Genomic DNA, 23914 nt, shown 5'->3' with positions numbered 1-23914 from the left:
CCGAAAACCTCATTTATCAACTGGGGAGGGATTTTGCACACGTGTTAGTGGCCTTTCCGCAGGCTGCCCATCGTCAGTCATCCTTTTGTCCCATCACTGGACTTCGATGACTGGAAGAGGGAGGAGACTGATGACTTTGTGGAACATAAATCCGATTCCCTCACGATTCGAGACATCATCCTGTGATGTCACTGGGCCTCTTCGTTAAGTCACAAACAACAAGGACAGCAGTGAGCCAGGTGCAGCACTTTGCAAATGCTATTTCATTTGCTGCCCACAAGAACTCCGTGAAATAGTGCTATTATTGTTTCTCTTTTATGGGTGAGGAAATTGAGGCAAACAGAAGTGAAAAGACTGGTTCGGGTGACAGAGAGTGTCTGAGGTCATATTTGAACTTGGGTCGTCTCTACTCCAGGCCCATTGCTTTGCATCCTGAGGCATCCCTAGCTGCCTCTTATGTTGATAACCTGATTACTGCTCCTCTTTCTCAGTTCTCTTAGCCAACAGATAATTTTAATATATCAAGTTAGAGCAGCTGAATTTGCCCCAGCTCCTTCTTCTCACTGTTATTCTGAAGTGGACCTTTACTGTTTCACTGTACAGAGACACCTGATTTAACTCTACGTAGCAGTGTTTCTGTAATCAGAGGCCCTGGCTTGGAACCTTGGCTCAGTTTCCCCTCTCTAAAATCATTTCTGAGCTCACATCCAGATCTTGATCTATGATCTCCTGCTTTTGAAAAGTAATTAGTTGTCGCCCCTCCCTCCCCCAATCTGGAGGATATCTACTTTGTCATCATGTCAGTCAGTGCTCACCACATGGAGGGCCTTTGATTCTCTTCTTCAAGAATGGATCCGTGGTAGCTTGTTGTGAGGCTTTCGAGCAGTTTCTCAGCTTTTGGTTTCTTTCATTTATTGATTTACAAGCACACTTTCCAAAAGCCTTGTGGGAAAATACAAGACCGTGGGCTGCAGCTGTAGAGATGACACTTTTTAATTTACATTCCCCGAGTTAAAAATGTACACATCTTGTTCTGAAAACATTTCTGTGAGAAAAGCTTTGTCCACTCCTTGGAATTCAGCTGATGTGAAGGTTGACCTTTACTGGGATTGGTTTAAACTATTCTAACTAATGCTGCAGAATGCTGTCTAGAAGTGGTGTCTTAAAAAATGCTTCTGCCCTCTCCTCCTTGTAGGTGTTCTCATGGGTATTTCCTGAGATAGCCAAATACGAGACCCTTGTTGCTTTATTTTTAGACTCCTATGTCTTTACCCACCCTATCTCCTCACTAGCTCACTGAGAATAGTGAATAATAACCCCGAGGATCAAATTTAATTCCACCACAGCATTTACACTTATCTCTGTTGTGCTCATCATTACACTGAGTATCTAGGAAACTGGTGATAGTTTTCAGAATCTTTTTAAGTTCTTCATAAAATGTCTCCTGATTTTCTGTTCTGTAACCATAGAAACTGGGTTTGTACGTTTAGTGTATTTGCTTAGCAAGTCGTGAGTCTTTCAAATCAAGATGATAAAACAGGTTGAAAGAGTTGATGTCTGAGTACATATTTGGCTGATGATCTAGAAGCTTGGAGCCTTTCCTTTCACCTGTGTGACAGTTAAAAAGGTTTGAGACTCCTAATTTCTTGATCATTTAATAATCTCATTTATAAAGCCAGCACATTTACTAATAAAAGAATGGTCATTTAGCCATAGTCTCTGTCAGCCCAAAGACCATCACGGGTGGGCTCACAGTTTCTATTCCAAGAATACGTGTTCAGTGAGAGGCTGAAAGTGACATCATGTCATCCTTGAAGCCAGACATATTTGTATACCCAGACCACCCCCAGCCTTGGGCAATCTCTGCAAAGAATTTATGCCTCATCCAAGCTTGAGCAAAACCCAGTGGCTATTCCATCCAGGGAGCTGGGGGGTGGGGTGGGGGAGTGAAGGGGGGTGGGGTGGGGGGTGTTCCTTAAGAGACTGAACTTTAAATAATTACACCATCAGAAGAAGGGGATCTCCCCAAGTCATTGGGGAGATTCTTAATAATCATTTCTCTTGCCTAAAGTTTCTTTAGTCTTTCCATTTCACTTCTACTGAGAATGTCAATGGGAAAACATTATCCATTAATCCAAAGAAGCATCACTCAGTTGTCTGATCAGTTCTACAAAGATTCTGAATTTGAAAGAATAGCTGTTGAATTGACAAAATTTCACTCTCAACACATGCTGGCTTCTTTGCTACTGATCCACTAGTTGACTGAAGAAGAAAGACACCAAATAAAACTAAAAGGAGGAAGATCTGTATTTTAAAATTTTGTTTCATGGTTCATTGTGGCCACAAAAGCTCCCCACTTTGGTAAAATCTTTCAGAACATATATCCTTGAGAATCCAATCTTTATCTGGGCCTTGATTGGTTCAGAGTAAATGTAAATAACAATTGTTTAATATGGCTGGAAACCCTAAGGGTCTTCCCCTACAGGACTGAGGGTTTTTTTTTTTTTTTTTGACTAAGTAAAAGAGGCCATTTTCCGCCTCATTTCTTACCCAGCCTTAATCATTGAGTGGCAATTACCTCAGTCAGACTGAGGTCTGTCAAAGAACTTAGCTTGGGAATGTTATTAGGGATTACATGTTTCATTTTTCCATATGAGAATGTATAATATTCTCTTTAAAATATAATATTCTCTTGTTGGGATTTTCTTGGGGTCTCGGGGAGCAGCCTTCATTTCAGTTCAGTAATCACCAGACTAGTAGCCAGGAGTCAAAGTCCAAATCCTTTATTGTCTCCATCAAAGTCTTGTCTCCTTCACTTGGGCCTCAGCTAGTTTTTCTGGAGGCCTTAGGGATCTTGGTTTCAGTGGCGAAGTGAAGGAGGACAGCCTGCCACCACTTCTTTGTCTTCCCTAGTTCTGATTGTGGCTGAGTTTGTCCGAGCTTATATGATCTCTTATCAAAATTGTGAATCTTGTAGAACTCTAGTAAGTACTAAGTACATGTACTGAACTAGAGAACCGTTAAGCACCATGCAAATAACTATTGTCTCTATCAATTCCACTGACTTAGCACCTTGTTTCAAGTTCTGGCCCATAATAAGAATGTTGTTAAATCATTTGGAATTCATGCTATTCATATCAACCACTCAATCAAAATCCTGGTAGCTGTTGTTTGTGGACCCCAAAGTCAGTTCCCTTTCTTTGTCAATGAGCTCAATACCTGGCTGCCAATTTTTTTCTCTTCCCCACCTCCTGCCAACATACACAGCGATTGTTCCTCAAATACCCTTGCCACTAGATTACTCAATAGTGAGTCACCTCCTATGACCTTCTTCTTGACCATACTTCACTTAAACACAAAACCGGTCATACCTTCAATCTTGTCCTCACCCACAAATGTACCACCTCTAAGTTCAAGAATTCTGAAATCCTCTTAAACTAGTCTTTTCTTTTCTTTTTTTGTTAGAAGGATTTTATTTTCTTTCATTTTTTCCCCTGAGGCAACTGGGGTTAAGTGACTTGCCCAGGGTCACACAGTGAAAAAGTGTTAAGTATCTGAGTTCAGATTTGAACTCAGGTTCTCCTGACTGTAGGGCTGGTGCTCTATCCACTGCGCCACCTAGCTGCCCCTGCAGCCTTTTATTTTAATTATGTATGTATTTCTCATTTTCAAATTTGTTTCTTATGAACAAGGTACTGTCAGATTCTGATTTTTAATCCATTCTACTATACATTTCTGCTTTATGAGTGAATTCATCCTATTCACATTCAGGGTTATGATTAGTACTTATGTATTTCTCTCCATCTTTCTCAGCCTCTCTTTTTACCCTATTCCTCTACACATCTAGTGTACTTCTGACTTGAAAATCAGTTTATTAAATATCTGTTTTTTTTTCCTTTCAGGATTATACTCAACTTTGCTGGGCAAGTAATTTTTGGTCACAACCTCAGCTCATTTGCTTTTTGAAATATAATGTTCTAAGATTTACAGGTTTTTAATGTCATGGCTGTTAATCCTGATCATATCTTGGCTGTATTTAAATTGTCTTTACCTTATTGCTTCTAATATTGTCTCCTTAACCTGGCAGCTTTGACACTTGGCTATGGTATTTCTTTAAGTTTCCATTCTGGGATCTCTCAGATGGTGACTGGTGAACTTTTTTTTTCCTTTTTTTCCCCTACTTTACCCTCTTGTTCTAGAACTTCACGGTAATTTTCCTTATTTTTTTTGGAGAAAATTCATGTTTAATGACTTGCTCAGGATCACACAGTAAGTGCCTGAGCCCTGATTTGAATTCAAACCCTTCTGGCTCCAGAGCCAGTGCTTTATTCAGTGAGCCACCTTACTGCCCCAAGATATTTTGGTTTTTTTTTTTTTTTTAAGCATAACTTTCAGATAGTGCAACAATTCTCTCCTCAGTCTGTTTTCCAGATCAGTGGTTTTTCTAATGAGATGTTTCACATTCTCTTTTTTATTCTTTTGATTGTTTTTTTTTTATCATTTTTCGGTGTCTTAGAATGTCAATCGCTTCCCCTTGTCCAATTCTAGTTCTCAAATTATTTTCTTCCTTAAGTTCTTGGATTTTTCCCCAATTAGTCGACTCTCTTTTTGTCATTTTCTTGATTTTCTTGGATTGCTCTTATTTTTTTCCCCTATTTTCTCCTTAATCTGTCTTATTTCATTTTTGAAAGCCTTTTTAAATTTTTCCAAGAACTATTTTTGGGGGGTTATGATCATTTAATATTTCTTTTCAGAGTAGGAGCAACTTTTTAAAAAAATATTTCCCTCTGTATATGAACCAAGATCTTCTTTCTCCCCATAGTAGTCTATGGTAGGGTTCTTTCCCCTTACATGCTCATTTTTATTTTTATTTTGTTTTATTTCATTTTTAGCAGGTTATTATTATAATCATATTCTAGTCCCTAAGGTGTGAATACTGGTGTCCCAGGCCTCAGATCCTTCTTATAATTATTTTATGAATTCTGTCCGGGGACCCAGACTTGTGTACTGCTTTCTGCTCCAAAGACACAGCTAGAGACCCTAGCTATGCAGTTCTGTAAATACGCATGTTTCCTGCAGACCCTCCCATGGCTGTAAACTTCAGCTCTCTACTCTGACCTGGAACCAAAACCAGAGAGACTACTCTCTTGCTAATGCCCACAGCAATCTACCTCTGCTACCCTCTCCTCTCACACTTACCAGGCGTGTACTCCCTCCTCACAGCAGCAGCCTGGGACTCTGGTCAGCACAGAAGAATATGGTCAACACAGAGGAGGATCCTTCTATCTTTCACTGCTCAGCTGACCAACTCCTATATATTGTTCATGAGGTGCAAGTTCCTGAGGTCTAGACTACTTTTGTGTCCAGCTGCCTCTAGGGCTTATTGTTTGATGATTCAGGGAAGTCATCTTGAAAATATTTGCTTTTCGCTCTGGCAGTAGGGTCTTTCCTGAAGTCCTCTCAAGTTATTTTAGGAGGAAAACTACTTTACACTAACTTTCTTTTTGCTACTCTATGTTAATTTTGATGCCGTGTTCTGACTTGTTTTTGGAGGAGATTCAGAAAGCTGGGGTTTTCTGACCTACTCTGCCGTTTTCCCAGAATCTTCTGTCTTGCCTCATATTTTACATAAAGAATTGAGATCATTCACTTCAAGCTCCTTCTTCCCCCATTACTTCATCTCCCATCACTCAGGCCCTCTCTCCTCCTCCCCACCTGTCTCTCACACTCAAATGGCCTCCACACACACAAACCATCTTGTTCCATGCATCTCCTCTAATGTATTAGACTTGCTGTTACCCTCACTTTTCTCACTTGATCCTTCCATCCTCAACAAATATTGTCAGATAGCTCTCCTGCCATTTATGCTAAATCCCTTAAAAGGCCATCTATGATCCCCATCTTCTCTTACCCTCTTTTTAACCCATTACATTTCGGTTTCTGATTTCATCATTTCACTGAAACTGCTTTTTCCAAAGCTACCTTATTACTTTCTTTCTTTTTTCTTTTATATTTTTTCATTGGTTTAATATATTATTTTCCCTGGTACAGGTAAAACAATTTTTAACATTTTTTTAAACTTTGAATTCCAGATTCTCTCCCTTTCTCCCTCCCCACCCCAAACCCCATTGGAAAGGCACATGGGAAGTTATGAAAAGCATTTCCATCAAAGTCATGTTGTGAAAGAAAACATAAATATCCCTTTCTCAAAAAAAATTCCTCAAGAAAAATAAAATAAAAAAAATAGCGTGCTTCAATCTGTATTCAGAAACAATCAGTTTTTTCTCTGGTATGGATAGCATTTTTCACTATAAGCCCTTCAGAATAGTGTTGGATCACTGTATTGCTGAGAAAAAGCAAAGTCATTCACAGTTGATCATCCCACAACATTGCTATTACTTTGTACACAGTACATTTCAATTTGCATGACCTCATGGAGGATGTGCCAGGTGTTTCTGAGAGCATTCTGCTCACCATTTCTTATAGAACAATAATATTCCACCATAATCATATACCACAATTTATTCATCCATTTCCCACTTGATGGGAATCCCCTCAATTTTCAGTTCTTTGCCCCGAGAAAAGAGCTGCTATAAATAGTTTTGTGCATATAGATTGTTTTCCCTTTAAAAACAAATCTCTTTGGGGATTCGGGCCCAGTAGGGGTCTTTCTAGGTCAAAGGGTTTGTATGCATGTTTTGATATCCCTTTGGGCATAATTCCAAATGTTCTCCAGAATGGTTGAATCAATTCACAGTTCCCCCAACGATGCCTTCATGTCTCATTTTCCCCACATTCCCTCCAGCTTTGGTCATTTTCCTCCTTTGGCTCATTAGTCAATCTAATAGGTCTGAGGTAGTAGCTCAGAATTGTTTTAATTCGCATTCCTCCAGTTAATAGGGAGAGTATGACTATAAGTAGCTTGATTGGTTCATCTGAAAACTCTACTTTTTGATCATTTATCAATTGGGCCATGGCCCTTATTTCTTATAAATTTGACTCAGTTTCCTACACATTTGAGAAATGGACCCTTCATCAGAGAAACTTGCTTCAAAATTCTTTTCACAATTATGATTACTAACTGCTGCTGTTGCCACTAATTCAGTGGCTCCCAGGCCTACTCCCGCCTTGCTGGTTTCTCAAGGCCCTCTCACCCTGCTGAGAGACAAATATTTCCTGCTCACCTTCCAAGTTGTCTATGACAGCTGTGGTTTGAGAGGTCTGGAAACTTGAGAGGCCTCAGGGCCTGCATCTAGTTTGCTGGGGTTGGGGCTGTGCTGGCATGGCCTGGGCCAGGACTGAAAGAAAGAGTTGTATTGTCCAGCTGGCCAGTTCCAGTTGTGCCCTTCATTCTCCAAGAGGACCATGACATCAGGGAGGCGATGCAGTGACCCACAGGTGAATTGGATTTAAGTGAGGAAGGGCTGCGCAAGGTCACCTGCATCACTCTCCCATCCACACAAAGTGATATCGTTGGGAAGAAATGTGGTCAGTGCCCTCCTTGTCTGCAACCACAGACTCTCTGGTGACTCCCTCACCATTGTGACCCTGCCTTTCTGCCCTGGAACTGACTCCAAACCGAGCAATGGGTGACCCGGATTATCAAATGGAAATTGCTACTGTACCTAATGCTAGAAGTGGAGATCATTTCTGATTAGGTGGTGGGCTGCTCCTCACCACTGCCTCCACAGCCAAGCGTCATTATGGATACCTCTAGTGCTTGCTGACTCCTGAGTCCACAGACCTCTCTCTCTGCTTTCCTAAGCTACCAGGCCCTAGTTGAATAATTACTCATGTGATTTTCTCTTGGCTTTATCACTCATTTTTTTGGTGATTATTTAGTTGGAGAGGTTTTGGCATTTGGGATCATTTATTCCCTCACTCAGTTCTGGTGGAAAACTCCACAGCGCCCTCCTGCCTAGATTCTCTGTTCAGCGTCCATAGACTTCTCTATCTCTGAATGCTGAACGTGCTAGAAAAGGGAGTTATGTGGGTTTTCTCCCATTCAGGACTTGGGGCAATGCATTTTCTATGTCTTTGTGCAATATTTGCTATGGGTAGCTGGGCTGTCCTACTTCCTTGTAGTTCACCATCTTGTCTGGTTTTCCTTATAAAAGATTTTGAAAACAGCATCCCCAACTGTTTTTCCTTGATCAAATCTGTGATCCAGTTATTCAGAGAGATCTCCTCCTCTGTAATTCAGCAGAAGGTATCTTACATAATTTAAGTTTCTTGCTACTTTCCAGTCAGTGACTTTTAGATTCTACCTTTGGTGCCTCTCAGTATGGGGAATAAAGTTGACCATATGATTTCCATATCCTATATTACAATATGAAGCCATACCTTTGAGTAACCCTTATAATACTTGCGCTTTCATCTGCTAGGCCAAGACTAAATGAACACAAAGACAGTGGTCTGGTAGGTCAGTCTTGTGATTGGGTGATAATCGGAAATCATTAAAGTACCTACTTGGACAACGGATGTAGACAACCACCGTGGTTTATTATTTAATGGTGCTCAAGAGATGAACCCTGTGTACAGGCAAGTAAGTGCCTAAATCCTGATTAACCAAGAAGAACCTAATCATGTTTAGGCCTTTTGGAAGTCCTGGTAATTCAGACAGTACCTAAATCTAAATTTAGAAGAGGTGGTCCTGTATTTCAGCCTGTGTCTTAAATTGGCCTTAATTAGGAATAAAAAAGATTCCAAGGATTACGGACTAAAGATTTAGGTACTAGGTAAAAGAGAAAGTGCAAAGGCACCTGTTCAAGGCCATTCCTTTCCTAAAAATATGCTAACTCATCTCATGAATACCAAAGACAGACCTGAAGGCTCTTTGAATGTTTTAGACTCATATTGAATGGCAAATTACTCTTGTGGGCACTATCAACCTCGACCAAACTATTTACCTCAGAAATGTGCTAACAAAGGGAAAATTGAAGCCATCAAACCCGTGGGTGGCCTTTGTCTTTTGGCATAAGGAGACTGTAAAATTCTCGTTTGACTCTAGAGCCCACAGCCAAAAAGACTGATGAACAGGGCACCAAAACTTAAAAGTTCCACAGAAAATTTAAGATGAGCTCTTAAATCCAATTGTGTGATCCACTCTAAGAAACCTGCAGTTGAGAGAAGGATAATAGCCCTATGTCTACTTTGTTTTAGCTTTTTCTTTACTTTTTCAGAAATTCTTATTGAGTTTGTGTCCAATTTGTGCTTTTTCCTATGAGGTTTTACTTGAAGATGTTTTCAAGTCATTATTATCTGTGGCTGTATTCTTATCTTCCCTGTCACTAGTAGCTCCTTATGAATGAATTGTTTTTTTTTTTTTTTTTTTTTTTGTTGTTGTTGTTTGCTTTTTCTTCCAACATACTTCTTCACTTTAAACTTTATATATTCGGCCTACATCTTGGTTTGTGAGGGGGAATGTGTGGCCGGGGCTTCTGTCATCTTCCAGCTTTCTGCTACTTTCATGGTTCTGGTGAGATCTAGGTCTAGATCTGCTCCTTGCCCTCCTGGTCTGAGCTCTGCTGGTTCCTGATCCAGGTTTGAGTTTATGGACTTGTCCCTGGTTGGGAGTTATAGCAGACAATTGCTGGACTCAGTCCCTGTTAGCCCATTGGGAGGCTCTCCAGGTTCGGAATGACTGGACTTCTGACTCCTCTTTAGGCTGGGACTTCTGCCCTGATTATCCTTTCGCAGGCTCATGGTACTGAGGGAAAACTTACTACCAAATCACCTTTCTGCTCCAGGAACCAGAACCATACAGGGACATTTGTGAAACCTGTTCCTTGCTCAGTGCATGAGAGCCCATACTTATGACCATTCCTTTCTGCCCTGGATTTATGACTTGGCACTGGGTGGTGGGCTACAAAGATGCCATGTAACAGCCCCACTTCTTGCACTCAATGCTTATTCAGGGATCTTTCCGTTAAAATGACTCCTGCACTGGTGCTCCATATCAGTTCTGTTTCTGTCCCTGGGTACTGGGATACTCCTTGCTATTATCACAAGATGAGTTTCCTGATCACACTCCATGTGTGTTCACAGATTTCTCTGGCTCCTTGAGCTGGGTTGGAAATGACTCTCTGTGACTTTCTGGATTTTCCCAGCCAAAATTTGAACTGGTGTATATTTTAGGTTGTTGTCAGAGACAAGTGCTGGGCAACTCAGGCACAAAAATGCTTCCTCTCCCTCCACCATCTTGGCTTTATCTCCCCCATGCTTTTAAACAGCTGCTCAATTTGTTCTTATTTTGGTGGATTTCCTAATTCAACAAGTAATTGCTCTGTTCCCCTAGCAATATACTCCCAAGTATGAGATGTGAATATCCTCAGGAAGCAATTTCAGAGTACCCCGATGATTGTGCAGGTGCCAGCAGGAAGGAAGAAGAGTTGGCATATTACCGCATGTCCAGCTAATCAACTTAAAACATTGTCCTTGGGATCTGCAGAGAGCTTGGAGATACAATACCATTCCAGGAAGAATTAAGAACAGCTTTTGAAGGTTACATTCCAAATTGACAAAATTACAACCAACTGTTCTTCCTCATTCTTTTTTTGTGATAAAAATTAAAAAGAGAAGAAAATCCCCAAACAAAAGCTAGTTCACCTGCAAGGCGGAGTGGCTCAAAGACATTCTACCTTCAGGAGCAAGAGAGTTTTCAGAGATTCAAGGATAAGCTAATTAATGTAGTCTTGTTTGCCCCGATCAAAAGAATTGATTGAACCTAGATGAATACCTGCAAAAACATAAAGGATGAACATTTCTCATGCCTTCTGGACCAACTCTCAAAGGTTTTGAAGAGCATTCGTTCACAGAAGATCCCCTGACAAAAGCTTTTGAAAAAGACTGTACTTAGAGATGCGTAAATGAAAGCAAACCCTTCATAAATTAATCTGGCTGGCAGAAACCTTCACTATATGCTAGAGTAAATAAGAATATGGGTTACATAAAAGAGCCTACTCACTCTCCAAGACCAATACCCCACTGAAACCCAAGTGATCTGTGTGCTTCCAAACGTACCCTGTTCAACACAGATGATATGGAAGGGCTGCTTAACCACTAATATATAGCAGAATAAAGAGAAGGCCCTCCATGATGGTGGAGCTCCACTTGCGACAGCGAAGATGCTGTCCTTATGGAGCTTAAAGGGTTATAGAAGAGACATCTTTTCTTCCTCATCAGAAAGGGAAGCAGGAAGTTGGGGCCTGAGATCGCTCTGCTCTCTTCAGAGAAAAGGGCACCCAGCTAGAAGTACAGTCTTTCTGCTCCCTTGTTATTCATCTCAGAGGTATGACTGAGTTTCCTAGAAATTCTGATGTCTTTGTCATTTCTGGGACAACGTATCTCTTAAGAGCTAGCTTCAGGACTTATAGATAACACCAGATGTCTTGATGATTTTGTTTTTTTAATTTAATGGTATTAGATTTTTCCAAATACACACAAATATAGTTTTCAACATTCACCCTTGGAAAACCTTATGTTCCAACTTTTTCTCCCTCCCTTACCCTAGACAGCAAGTAATCTTTTTTTTTTTAAATTTAATAGCCTTTTATTTACAGGTTATATGCATAGGTAACTTTACAGCATTAACAATTGCCAAACCTCTTGTTCCAATTTTTCACCTCTTACCCCCCACCCCCTCCCCTAGATGGCAGGATGACCAGTAGATGTTAAATACATTAAAATCTAAATTAGATATACAATAAGTATACATGACCAAAATGTTATTTTGCTGACAGCAAGTAATCTAATATAGGTTAAAGATGTACACTTCTTCCTTTTTTTTTTTTTTTTTCTAAGACAATTGGGGTTAAGTGACTTGCCCAGGGTCACACAGCCAGGACGTGCTAAGTGTCTAAACACATTTCCATATTCATGATGCTGCACTAGAAAAATCAGATCAGAAGAGGAAAAAAAAAAAAAAAAACATGAGTAAGAAAAATAAAAAACAAGCCAAAAAATAACAAAAAGGTTGAAATACTCTGCTTTGACCACATTCAGTCTCCATATATAGTTCTTTCTGGATGTGAATGGCTCCTTCTATCACATCTATTGGAATTGCCTTGAATCACCTCATTGTTGAAAAGAGCCACGTCCATCACATTGGATCACCAGGACCTTCTTATTGCTGTGTACAATATTCTCTTGGTTCCTTGATGATTTCTTGAATGATGTTGTCCAGACTCTTTTTTTCATTGTGGCTTTCAGGTAGTTCAATAATTCTTAGATTGTCTCTCATGGATCTATTTTTCAGGTTATTTGTTTTTCCAGTGAGATACTTTACATTTTCCTCTATTTAACTTTTTAAAAATTTGACTGATTCTCGATGTCTCATTGAGTCATTCACTTCCATTTGTCCAATTCTAATTTTTAGCGAATTATTTTCTTTAATTACCTTTGTTACCTCCTTTTGCATTTGGCCAATTTTACTTTTAAAGGAGTGGTTTTCTTCAGTGGATTTTTTTCAGATTTCACCAGTTCTATTTTTAAGGATTTGTTTTATTTTTCCATTTCATCAAAATTATTTTTTAAGGAGTTGCTTTCCTCAATTTCTGTTCTTCCTTTTCTAAGGTACTGGCTTTCCCTCCCAAACTTTCATAAGTCTCTTGCATAGCTCTCGTTTTTTCCCCATTTTTCTTCTATGTCTCTTTTAAGATCTTTTGAACTCTTCCAAGAGTCCTTTGAGCTGGAGACTATTTCTTATTCCCCTTTGATGCTTCATCTGCAAGCATTTTGCCTCTGTTGTCCTCTTCTAGGGTTGTGTTCTGATCTCTTTCTCCAGAGTAGCTCTCTATGGTCAGAGCTCTTTTTGCTTATTTTTAAAGGTATAGCTTTGCTCTTAGGACACAGGAGAGACTTTCCCTAGCTTCCTCGGTAGGGGGACAGGGAATTCTCACTGACTTTGCTGAGGGCAGTGATACTGCTGGCTTCCTCCCCAAGCTGGAGTGGGCCTGGTCAAGTCCTGTCTGTTGTGCCGGGTACAGGGGCTCACAATTTGCCTTCCGTAGTTGCGTTAGTGTTCTCACAGGTAGTCCGCTGATCTGCTGGCCTGAACCAGGACAGAATAACCAATGATGCTGTATTTTGACTAAGAGCTCGATTCCCTGTGTTGGACTGGACCACATTTCCCCCTGCCCAATTGAGACAGACCTTTCCTAAAATTCTTCCAAGATATATTAAACCGGAAAATTATTACATTTCAAATGTCTGTGGGTTCTGTCATTCGAAAATATGTTCAGAGACTTGTTCTAGTGCTGATTCTGAGGGAAAGTTGGAAGAGCTCAGGCAAAATCTTTCCCACTCTATGCCATCTTGCCTCTGTCTTCCTCCCCCCATGTCTTGGTATTTACCTAAGAGCTAATCATATGGAAGGTGATAGTTCTTTCCTTTTAATGATTTATGGTCAGGTTGCTCTTTAAACTCAAAGGGGAAAACTCAACTCCTGAACTTAACTAAAGAAAGGGCACTTCAGTAGAATCAATTGCAATATGAAATCAATACAATATAAAATCATTTAAAAAGCAGAATCAATTCAATTTCTCAGGAGGTAAGTGTTGTTGTTATTGTTATTATTAATATTTCCATTTTACAGTCAAAGAAACAAAAGCAAACAGAGGTTAAGAGACTCCCCCAGTTTCCCAGAGCTGTATTTCAAGTCAGATGTCCCTGACTCCAGGCCAACTGCCCTATCCACTGTAACAGCTAACTGCCTCATTCAACATTGACTAAGTGCCATATAGAATAAACTAGTTTTCCCCTTAAAAGGCAATCAGGGGTTTAGGCAGACTTCAGAGACCTGGGCCATTTCCCACTCTGCTTACCCCTAACCCTAACCCTAATCCTAACCCTTCCCTTTCTCTACCTAGTTCAGCTCAGTCCTGACTCTTAAGGGCAACCAGAAGCCTCCTTGCAGATGCCCAGGTGGTACATGTCTGCCTGTTAAAGCTGGGAAAAGGAAAACAACTTTTTGAGTAATAAAGGTGCTTCCTAAACTCAAGTGCCGCCTAACTGATGATGATGTCACTGGTTTTGTGAAAAGTGAAAGGAGAAATCTTTTGGAAAAAGATTTGGATGAAAAAGAAGTTTTTTTTTTTCCCTAAGGGGTCTATTTCTGGGCTTTCTCAGGCATGGATCAAGTAATTGATGGTATACAAAAGAACATTACAAAAGTGACCGAAAGAGGAGAGAGATTGGTAGAATTTCAAAACAAATCAGAAAGCTTTGCAGATAATGCCACAGAGCTAAATGGCTTCAAAGCCAAATGTGGTGAGAATGCAAATTGAAAGTCATCATGACTCTGGTTGCTGTTATCTTTGCTGATGATTAGCATTCCTATTTCCTGAAATATTGGACAATTTGGTGACCAGAGATCTCTTTTAAGATAGTTCTGAAGTCAGACAAAAAAGGAATTTCCTACATAATTTAATGAAATAGGTAGATGACTTTCAAGTTTGGGTTTTTTTTCTTCAAGAAGTAAAAAGAGAAAAGTGTCCTGCTTAAATTGGAAGACTCAAAATATGTATAAGGTCTTTGGGGAGAACTAGCACCTCTAGTGTGAGGGCTTGCTGAGCTCTTTTCAGGGCTGCTCATTTAATCGGGGTGTTCAGCTGGCACCCAACTCTCCACTGTGGCACCGAGAAGCTGTAGCACGTGCAGCAACCACAGCTCAGCAGAAATGTCTCGGTGAGTGGCCGAAACCAGGTGGAGGGGAACTGACAGATCTCAAACCCGTTGGCGAGTTAGGGGGTTGTCTACCCCAAGTCTGTGAAGACTTTCCCTGGCAGAGTGGGTGGAAGAGAGGATTTTGTTCCAGTGGGCACGGCCAGAAAGGTGGCCAAAGCACTAAGGAGTGCTTAGAGCTTGTCCCAGATGCTGAGGTCATCCACTATATCCCATTGCCATTGCCAGATGCTGGGGAAGTAGAAGGAGCTCTATTTGGCCCTCGATTGGATATGTATGATTACAAGGAAGACGTGTGTATGATACTAATGTTGTTGAATGCCTTATGACAGTGACTTGACAGAAAGTGAGAGTTTGGAGGAAGGGCGGGTTTGGGGGGAAACATCCTGAGCCCTACCTAGCCACGTTGAGTTTGAGATGCTCACAGAATATCGGGTTGGAATCCCATCCATCTCGATCGAAGCTCAGAGGAAAAACTACTGCTGTGTTCATATGATGGCAGAAATGATGATTAAATCCATAGGAGCGGATGAGGTCACTCAGAGAAAAAGAAGGAATAGAGAAGGAGAAGGGAAGAAGGGTTAGAATGAAGCCTTGGGGGACACCCACAAGGAATGGGATGTGGATAATGAGTAAAGGAAACAGAGGAGTAGTGGGACTGGTGGGAGCCAAACCAAGTACCACAAAGTGGTACCACAGAAATGCAGAGTGTCCGGAAGAGAGAGTGGTCAACAGATGCTAGCAAGAAGATAAAAAGTATGATTGAAAAAAAAAACAATAACTGGCTATTAGGTTTGGCAATTAAAAGATAATTGCTAACTTTGGAGGGAACAGTTTCAGTTGAATGATGAGGTCAGCAAAGCACTGAGGAGTGAGAGAAGAGGAAAGAGATGAAAAGATTACAAAAGAAGTTTGTGAAAGAGAAGATGATAGGTTGAGAGGCTGGTAAGGTCTACTCATGGTTTAAGAATGGAGGAGACTTTCATGTGTTAATAAGCATCAAAGAAAATTTAGGGTCAAAAGATTTGAGTTGGGGGGACTGTTTCCAGGAGCTTGAGGATGGACCAAGGGTATGTGTAGAGGGGCTGCCATTTCTGGAAGTGAACGATCACCTTTTCATCAGAGTAGAGCTTAAAGGAGAGGAAAATGGGAGATGATGTCAAGCTGATTTCAAGATGGAGAAGAGGAAATTCATTGAGAATGGCTTCTCTTGCCACAGGAAAATATGAGGCAAGCTTCTCAGCTCCCATGTTCAATGGAAGGTTGTGGTGGGGAGCTTGTGGAGCAAAGGGGATGTAATTGGACCCAGGCAGCATGGGGGCATTGCACTCCTCAGCTGCAGTAATACGGGGCACACATTGGATAGATCAGGAGTGATGACTGGATGAGGAGTGAAGGGATTCGAGAATGGAGGACAGTGTGAGGTTCGGGGGTCACCATGTGACTGAGCTTGGGAGGGGAGGAGGACAAACAGCACCGAGCTGACAGTCTGGAAGAGGGATGGCACGATATTCCCATTTAAAACTTGGGAACGGGCAGTTAATAGTCACCTGCAGTCGCAGTTCCAAAGCTTTTTCAGGCTGAAGTTCATCTTAGGATCAATGTCCCTGTACAGACCACTCATCCTCCTGCCTGCTCTGATTCTCGACTGCAGATAAACCTAGATAGAATTCATGAGGAGAATAGCACTGGTTTTTGTTTGTTTAACGAGGCACTGGTCAGGCAGGTACGTGATGCAATAGATAGAGTGTTAGACCCGGAGTCAGGAAGATAAATTCAGCCTCAGACACTTCTCGGCTGTGTGACCCTGGCCACGCCACTTAGCCTTGTTTGCCTCAGTTCCCTCATCTATAAAATAAGCCAGAGAAGGAAATGGCCAACTAGTCTGATCTCTTTGCCAAGAAAACCTCCAATAAGGTCATAGAGGGTTGAACACAACTGAAGACTGAGGGAACAACAACAACAACAGAGAAGCTAGGGTATGAACTTATTGTTAAGTCCCTTAAAACGCTCCTTCCTTTCTCTTTCTCTTGATTGGCACTATCTCTTGAAGGAGTGAGAGATTTAATGGTAGAATGACCCTGGACTCTTTTCCTTTTGTCATTCCCCAGACTCAGTCAGTCCCCAAGTCATGTTACTTTTCCCTCTGAAATCTCTCTCAGGCCCATTCTCCTCTCTCCACTTGCTCTGCTGCTTCCCTAGAATATAACCTCTTCCCTCCTTGCCTGGACTATTGCAAGTCTCCTAACCAGTAACATTACCTTCAAGCTATCTTCCCAGTTGCCAAAGAGATATGACCATAGCACATAACACTTTGCAGCAACTATCCCGGCTCTCACTGGACCTGCCAAGGCTAGATCCCGGGAGGAGGGGAGGGTACTACGTCCCCTCGGGAGTCTGGAGTTAGCTCCGAGGGGCTGGCTGATGATTGCCTCGGGAGACACCCTGTTTTCTGGAGTTAAGGCCCGGCGAACAAGCTGTGCCCTGAGCTTGGCGTAACAACAATGCTTTGTGTTCACCCCCTGAATGATCTCACCCTCTGGCAACATCACATAGTTATCACATGGCTTTGACCAGCACCAGGTGTTCCCTGAGCTTGGACAAGCACCAGACAAGTATTCGTGTTCTGGTCATGAAGTCCTGCCATGAATCAAACTTGTCACATTGCTGCTAACCCTTTATTGCCAGGGTTACAGCTCGCTGCACAGCCATTACTCTAAGCATTGAGATCTCCCCCACATTGCCTCAGGTCCCCCACTAAGGGCAGGACCCTGGCACATGTGTTGCTTTAATCTGCCTCTGCTTGCTAAGCATACATCCCTGACTTTGAAATTCAACTTCTCTTTGATTTCTGACTCTCAGGTCTGTAACCCCAACTAGCCACAGACTGGTGGCTGGTTTGTTCTGCTAGATAGGCTCTAACCCTAAATGCACTCACAAGCCCTGACTTATGTGCTCCCCACCCCAAACTCCCAATTAGCAGTTGCTCTCCATCAGGCAGGGAGGCTTAGCTTTTGGAAAGGAGGCATTTCCTGAGATTTTACAAAAGTTGGCCCAAATAGCCCTGCCCCCAAGCTCTTTGAAAGTCTATGAGCTTGCACTGTGTTTACACAGAGCAAAGGGAAGGTGAGCTCCAGCTTCAAGAGAACATGTAGTCAAGGGGTAACTCAGCTCTCAGAAGTCCTTTTGCTGACACCTTCGTGCTGTTCCCCTTTGCTTTGGCATGGCTGTTTTGCTGGTTGTCTCGGAGAGCACTCAATCCCCCTTTTTCCACCATGGTCGGATAGTGCCATGTACTGTCCCAGAGAATGTTAAGATGAGGATACCAATAAACGGGTCCAAATCCTTTGGCCCTCTGGAGTTCACAATAACCTGGTATGGCAAAGGAAGACGGGAAACTAAGGCTGAGAGGTTTCCTCAACCCTTTCCCCAAATCCAAGTGATTCTTTCTGAGGAGTTTGGACTATGAATGGGCTAGATGCCAGAATCCTTGATTCCTTCCAGAAGTCTCTTACTGCTCATGTTAACAACTGCAGTTGATGTGGAGGGAGATCTCCCTTCACAACTGCCTGTTACCTTTTAACTGCCGAAGGAGTGACTAATCCGATCTCTGTTTCCTGTATGGTGTTGTCTCCATCCATTAGCCAAGGATCAATAATCCTTTCAAGTTGATCCAGAGTTTCTTTTATCCTGTTTTGTTTATCCTTGTTCTGGGTGTGAGGAAACCTTGGTGATTTTGGCTCTGTACAGGGGATCCTGCTTTGGTACTTCTCTTCTTGGGGGCCAAATGATTAAATTTAAAGAGATGGCATGTCATTGTGGAAATGAGAGTTATTGATCACGTGATTAAAAACAAGATGTCACGGAAGATTGTGAAAGTAGGGACAGTATTAACAAGAGAGGGATGTTTACATTCACATTTGGTAGAGAAGTCCAATCTAAGGCCAGGCACAATTTGCATCCCTGAAATGAAAAGCCAGATATCCACGATGGAGCCAAATGATGACCAAAGCAACATTTGTTGCTTTTCCCCAGGAAAGAGTTAAATGGACAAGAACTGAAAGAGAGATAGAAAATAGTCAGATCTGGTTGGCCAACTTTAGAACAGCTACCTGCAGCAGTACTGTGGGTGTGAGCAAGGAGCGGAACAGCCCATTGATGTAACATGCCTTCCTGCCCCCTTACATTCCTGGGTCATTTCCTATGAAATGGCATTTGGATCACTTCCAGCGTGTGATCGGTGTGATCCAGTTTCACGGAGCCTGTGTGGGTAGGAAGGAGCAAAGGCTAAGAGTGTGCTTAAGGACGGGTTGAGCAGTGCTGTATTTAAGGGTACATGGCACACTGGGAGAAGCACCTGTGTTTCTTCTGCAGCTGAGTTTCCAGGTAATTGACCCGGGAGGGGGGAATCCACCTTTGGAAGGTTGGGGTAAAGATTATAGTGAAAGGGGGCTTTGGAAGTCTCTTGGGTGCTTAGGTAAGTCAGCCAGTTGGTCAGTGTTGATTAAGCACCTTCTATGTGCCAGGAATCGTGCTAAGTGCTGGGGGGAACAAAAGAAGGCAAAAGACAGGCCCTTTCAAGTTAGTTCTGATGGGAGAGACAATAAGCAAAGAGTCTCATACAATCGTCTAAATGGGATGAGATGGAAGCTCTGAACAGAGATCAAGCACTAGAGAATGGAGGTAACAGTAGTGGTGGCAGTGCAGAAAACGAGGTGGAGAGACACATCCTATATGGAGGGGGCCAGTCAGTGCGGGTATGACAGGCTCACGGCCAGATGCTTCCTCGGCCACCCGTCTTTAGACAGCCCAGGAGACCGACTCTTCGGCCAGTCCCTTTTGGCTTCCTTCTGCTGCTTGGGAATGGCTTTGATTCAAACTTCACTGCGAGGAGGAGGACAACCTTTGATAGTTCTTCACTTGCAGAAGGGACCTGTCATGGCACCTGGGTGGTATGGGGTCTAGACTGGACTTGGAGTCACATAGAACTGTTTGTATTCCTTCTTCCCTTTCCTCATCTGTAAAAAGGATACTGCCTCACTGGCAGTATCCAGTGAGGTAGCATACAGGAAGTTCTGTGTCAACATGAACTATCTCCTCCACCTCCTCCTTTTCATCCTCCTCCTCAAAGCGTTTGGCTCTGAGGTCCTAATATGTCCAACTGGACATCCTCATCCTCTTCCCACTGGAGTTGGGTCCAGAGGTTATTGTTTCTGGAGGCCTTTCTTCCCATGCTGAGTTGGGGATAGAGGAAGAGGAGCAAGAATGGGCTGATCTCACAGCAAGGGAAATGCGGGGTAAATACAACAGACTGGCCTTCCCTTTCCTCTAAAAGGGCTTCATAGACTTTTGGGAGCTCTAAAGGGTCATGGAGGTCATCCGGTCCAATCCTTTCATTTTGCAGAGGACACATCTGAAGCCCACAAGGGTTGAATAGCTTGCTCAAAGTGGTGGCAGAGCAAGAGCCAGAACCAGTCTTTAGAATCACGGCTCAGCAATCGCCAGTATCATCTTCTGGGTGGAGTTGAGCTTTGGCAGTTTCCCCCACTGGTACTTTGTAGTATCCAGCCTCATCACCTAGAGGGGCCAGTCCTTTTGACCCAGGTGGCGAGGACGGGAGGGAAGGGCCATCCCTTTGCTGATGGGTTTCACCACCTGCCCTTTCCTAAGGGGCCTGGAATTCAAGCTCCCTACCTTTTCCCTAGAATGAGATGACTCTTATTCAAGGGAAGTGCTTGTAGGACAGCCCTGGCTCATCTTTAAGAGTTCTGAGGTTCATTGGTGTTCAAAGGGAAAACCTAAGACTTCCAGCTTTCCTCTCATAGACCTAAGCTCTTCCCATTCGGTTTGTCTCCAGCTCTGGCCAGCCTCGCCATCTATCGTAGCAAGGAGCATCGAGTCGCAGTTGGACTTTGTTTCTTTAGAAACCACAGCATGAGGAGTGGGGAGGGAAAGGAAGGGGACAGAACTGGGACGTCATGTCTCAGGCCAGGCAGGGAAGGAGGACGAGTTGGGGAGACACAAAACATAAGAGAGAACAGACACTTTGCCCTAAATTGAGACAGAGGGACAACAAATGATCAGACGAGGAGAGGGTAGAGGATACGAGTTTTTTCCAAAGAGATTCCCACCACCATCCTTAGCTCCCTCAAGTCTGCCTTTCTTTTTTCAGGAAAGATGAAGGCAGTTCTACAAGTCTTCCCCGTGCTGCTGCTGCTCCTGGGCCTAGGGTGGGGATACCGGTTGGATCCGGCAATCCTAGAGGATAGCCAGGAGCTGCTGAATCAGTTTTGGGACAGTGACTCATGGGAAGATGCAGCTGAAGACATGGATGTCATCCAAGCCATGGGACCCCAGGAGGCCGATGATAATGACATGCTACTGTTGGATTCTACAGAGTCGGCATTGGCAGAGGCCTTTCTCAGAGAAGATGAAGTTAAGGATGAGGAAGAGCCGGCGGCCGAGGACCTCTTCCGTGAGGAGGTCACATCCTACCTGAGGCAGGTCCCGTCTAACGGGGACCACAGCGTCATGATGGTCTGGAAGGCCTGGGAGCCAGAGAACACATGTAAGGCAAAGCGTGCTGTTATCCATAAAAAGCAAGAGAAAGGCAAAACTATCCATGGTGCTCCAAATACCCCTTATGAGGAGAACAAATGTTCCCGGAGCAGGCAACTGCTGCTCACTATTTGTCAAGTAACTGAGGACATAGTCTCCCCCAAGAAGTATAACCACAAGAGCCCTCTTGTGACTGTGACTATCACCATTGCCTGTGATGGCTTGGGCCCTCTAAGCTTTAATTGTTAAATATGAAATTTTGTGGACAGCTCTTCTTTCTCTTCCTGTTAATTCTCAACTTAAGCACATGCTCATGGGGTCAGGGTTAGAAAGGGGCTAGAGGGATCATTTGAGCAATTTGGAAATGAGGGAACTGCAGTCTGTCCAGAGTGGTGATGCCCTTATGATTGAGATCCTCCTCTTCCTCCCAGTTTTAATGACCAAGAAGGCAAGGCACTACAAATTGGGATCTTTTCTTTCTTTTCTTTTCTTTCTTTATTTTTTTTTTACTGAAGCAACTGGGATTAAGTGACTTGTCCAGAATCACACAGTAAATATTAAGTGTCTGAGGTTAGATTTGAACTCAGCTCCCCTGACTTCAGGACTGTGCTCTGTCCAATGCACCAACTAGCTGTCCCCTATTTTAACCTCTTAAAGCAGTCTAGCAGTAACTACCATGGTGAAGAAAAAATCTTCCACTGAATGGGAGATAAGTATGAGGATCTGCTCCTTTGGGCACACTTGGAGAGAAAAAGGTCTCCACTGTGGGAGGAAATAGAGGGCAGGTCTAGAGGGCTGAAGTTGTCCTAGTCTGATGTATTCTTCCTTCTTATCCAGGAGAGGATATGAATGGACTAACGTTGCTGATCTAGTCTTGTTTGAGGGAATATATGGAAAACCTCGATTAGGATTGTGCTCACCTGAAATCTCCATTCCTTTGGCAAATATACAAAACTGGTGAATGTGGGCTAAACAGAAGCCCAAAATAATGTTAACAGCGAACAGAAAATCACCTCTACATTAATAAATTCATAATTAAAGGTAAACGCTCTGTTGCCCTACATTGTGTTAAGTGATAGAGAAATCAAGACCGTTTGTGCCCTCAAAGGTATCTACTTCCCACCACCTAGAGAGGAGCAAGAGGGAAAAGGGTGGAGAAACGTGGTGGGGTTACAGTTAGGGCTGCATAGTTTGGAGAAGGTTAAGAGGAGTCCTGGCTCAGAGGGAGGATGAAGAATAGGTTTGGAAAAAGCAAAGTCTTGGGAAAGGAGGCATGCTGGGAAGTTAGGGTATACTTCCCAACAGCCTCCATTCGTTTCTGAGCAGTAAGATATGGGTGGGGAGGATGCTAATGAAGAGATGGTCAGAGGAGGTCTTCAATGCCATCCTCCCTTCTCCCTCTCAAGCCCTAGTTGGGCCCTAAACTGTTCTCTCTGCCCTTCTTCTGAGCACAATGAGATTTCAGGTGTGACCGTGACTGCACCAAGATGAAGGGCACCTCCTACGGGTGCCCTTCCGGTGTCAGGGGCCATTCAGAGGCAGCTCGGGAACAGTCTCTGGCGAAAGGGCCACTTTTCTATTGATTTCCAAAATTCATCCAATAAACCTCTCCCCATCCTTCCTTCCCCTACTCCCTTTCTTCCAGAGTACAGCATGTGCAACGTGAGCAGGTGGCCAGCGTCTGTAGAATTTTCTTCTCATCCCTCCTTCCCTCCCAATTATTAATGGCTCCTTTGCTTCAGAAGCTCTGGGCAGTTACATGCATTTGCCTAAAGCTTCTTCCGTTGTTTTTCTGGTAGGCACCTGTTAGGCTATTTTCCCATTAAAGAGGTCAGTAACCAAGGCAGCGGTATCAAGGTTCCCCAAGAAGCACCTGTCAGATGCAGCAGACCAGACATGTGCTTACCGACCCCCCGCCCTGGCAAAGAGGGGCTTGTGTTCAGTGTTCCTAAATCCTAGTCAGAGGAGGAGCATTTCTCGGGCAGAATGAACCCAGCTAGGTTACATTGTTGTCTTGGAACAGAAAAGCGAGATTGTCTAGTCTGGAGGATTGCCTCCATGGCAACCAGAGTCTGAAAAGTCAGAGATTGGATCTTTTGGAGAGGAGGCTTCCTGAGCAGCGTGCCTCACGGAGAGAAAAAACGATCACTCCCATGACTCCTATAGCTGGAGGAACAACAGCAAGGGAATTCGATTTAAAGGGGAGAACGATCAATTAATATACTGACAAGCAACTTTATGGCAACTGTCATGTGCCAGGTACTAGGCCAAGCATTTTACAAACAGAATCGCATTTGATCTACAACCTTGGGGAGTTAGGGGCTGGTATTATCCCCATTTCACAGCTGAGGACATCAGGTCCTCACATCAGGTTCACAGCAGTGAAGTGACTTGCCCTGAGTCAGTGTCTGAGGCTGGATATGACTTTAGGTCCTCCTGATTCCTGCTCTCCTGCTCTACCCACTAGGGTACCACCTAAATGAAAATTTGAACCATTTAGGAGTACGGCTGACGCAGCAGGGGTGGGGCTGAGGTGGGACAGAATACCCAGAAGCTGCAGTTGTGGCAGTGGCTGGCTCTTTTCCCCAGAACTAAGGAGCAGAAAAGAAAATGATGGTCCAGGATTAGAAAATCGGCTGATGCTTGGGGTCCCAGTAGAAGGCCTCCTTGGTAG

The 23914-nt window shown here is 43.1% G+C and overlaps 1 protein-coding gene across 1 annotated transcript; it reads left to right on the top strand.

The window, feature by feature from the left end:
- Positions 1–20825: 20825 nt before the first annotated feature.
- LOC105751115 (inactive ribonuclease-like protein 10) lies at positions 20826–21762 on the top strand. The gene has a single exon (XM_031944632.1). It carries the CDS (start codon positions 20860–20862, stop codon positions 21487–21489), a length of 630 nt encoding a protein of 209 aa, XP_031800492.1. The 5' UTR covers positions 20826–20859; the 3' UTR covers positions 21490–21762.
- The last annotated feature ends 2152 nt before the right edge of the window (positions 21763–23914 follow it).

Source organism: Sarcophilus harrisii, chromosome X (genome assembly GCF_902635505.1).
Source record: "Sarcophilus harrisii chromosome X, mSarHar1.11, whole genome shotgun sequence".
In the NCBI taxonomy this organism is placed as follows: domain Eukaryota; kingdom Metazoa; phylum Chordata; class Mammalia; order Dasyuromorphia; family Dasyuridae; genus Sarcophilus; species Sarcophilus harrisii.
The sequence above is the reverse complement of the archived record's forward strand: the minus strand, read 5'-3'. Positions and strand labels throughout refer to the sequence as shown.

Bases quoted from the DNA above. Each gene is read 5' to 3' on its own strand.
- LOC105751115 (XM_031944632.1), top strand. From the start codon at position 20,860: ATGAAGGCAGTTCTACAAGTCTTCCCCGTGCTGCTGCTGCTCCTGGGC.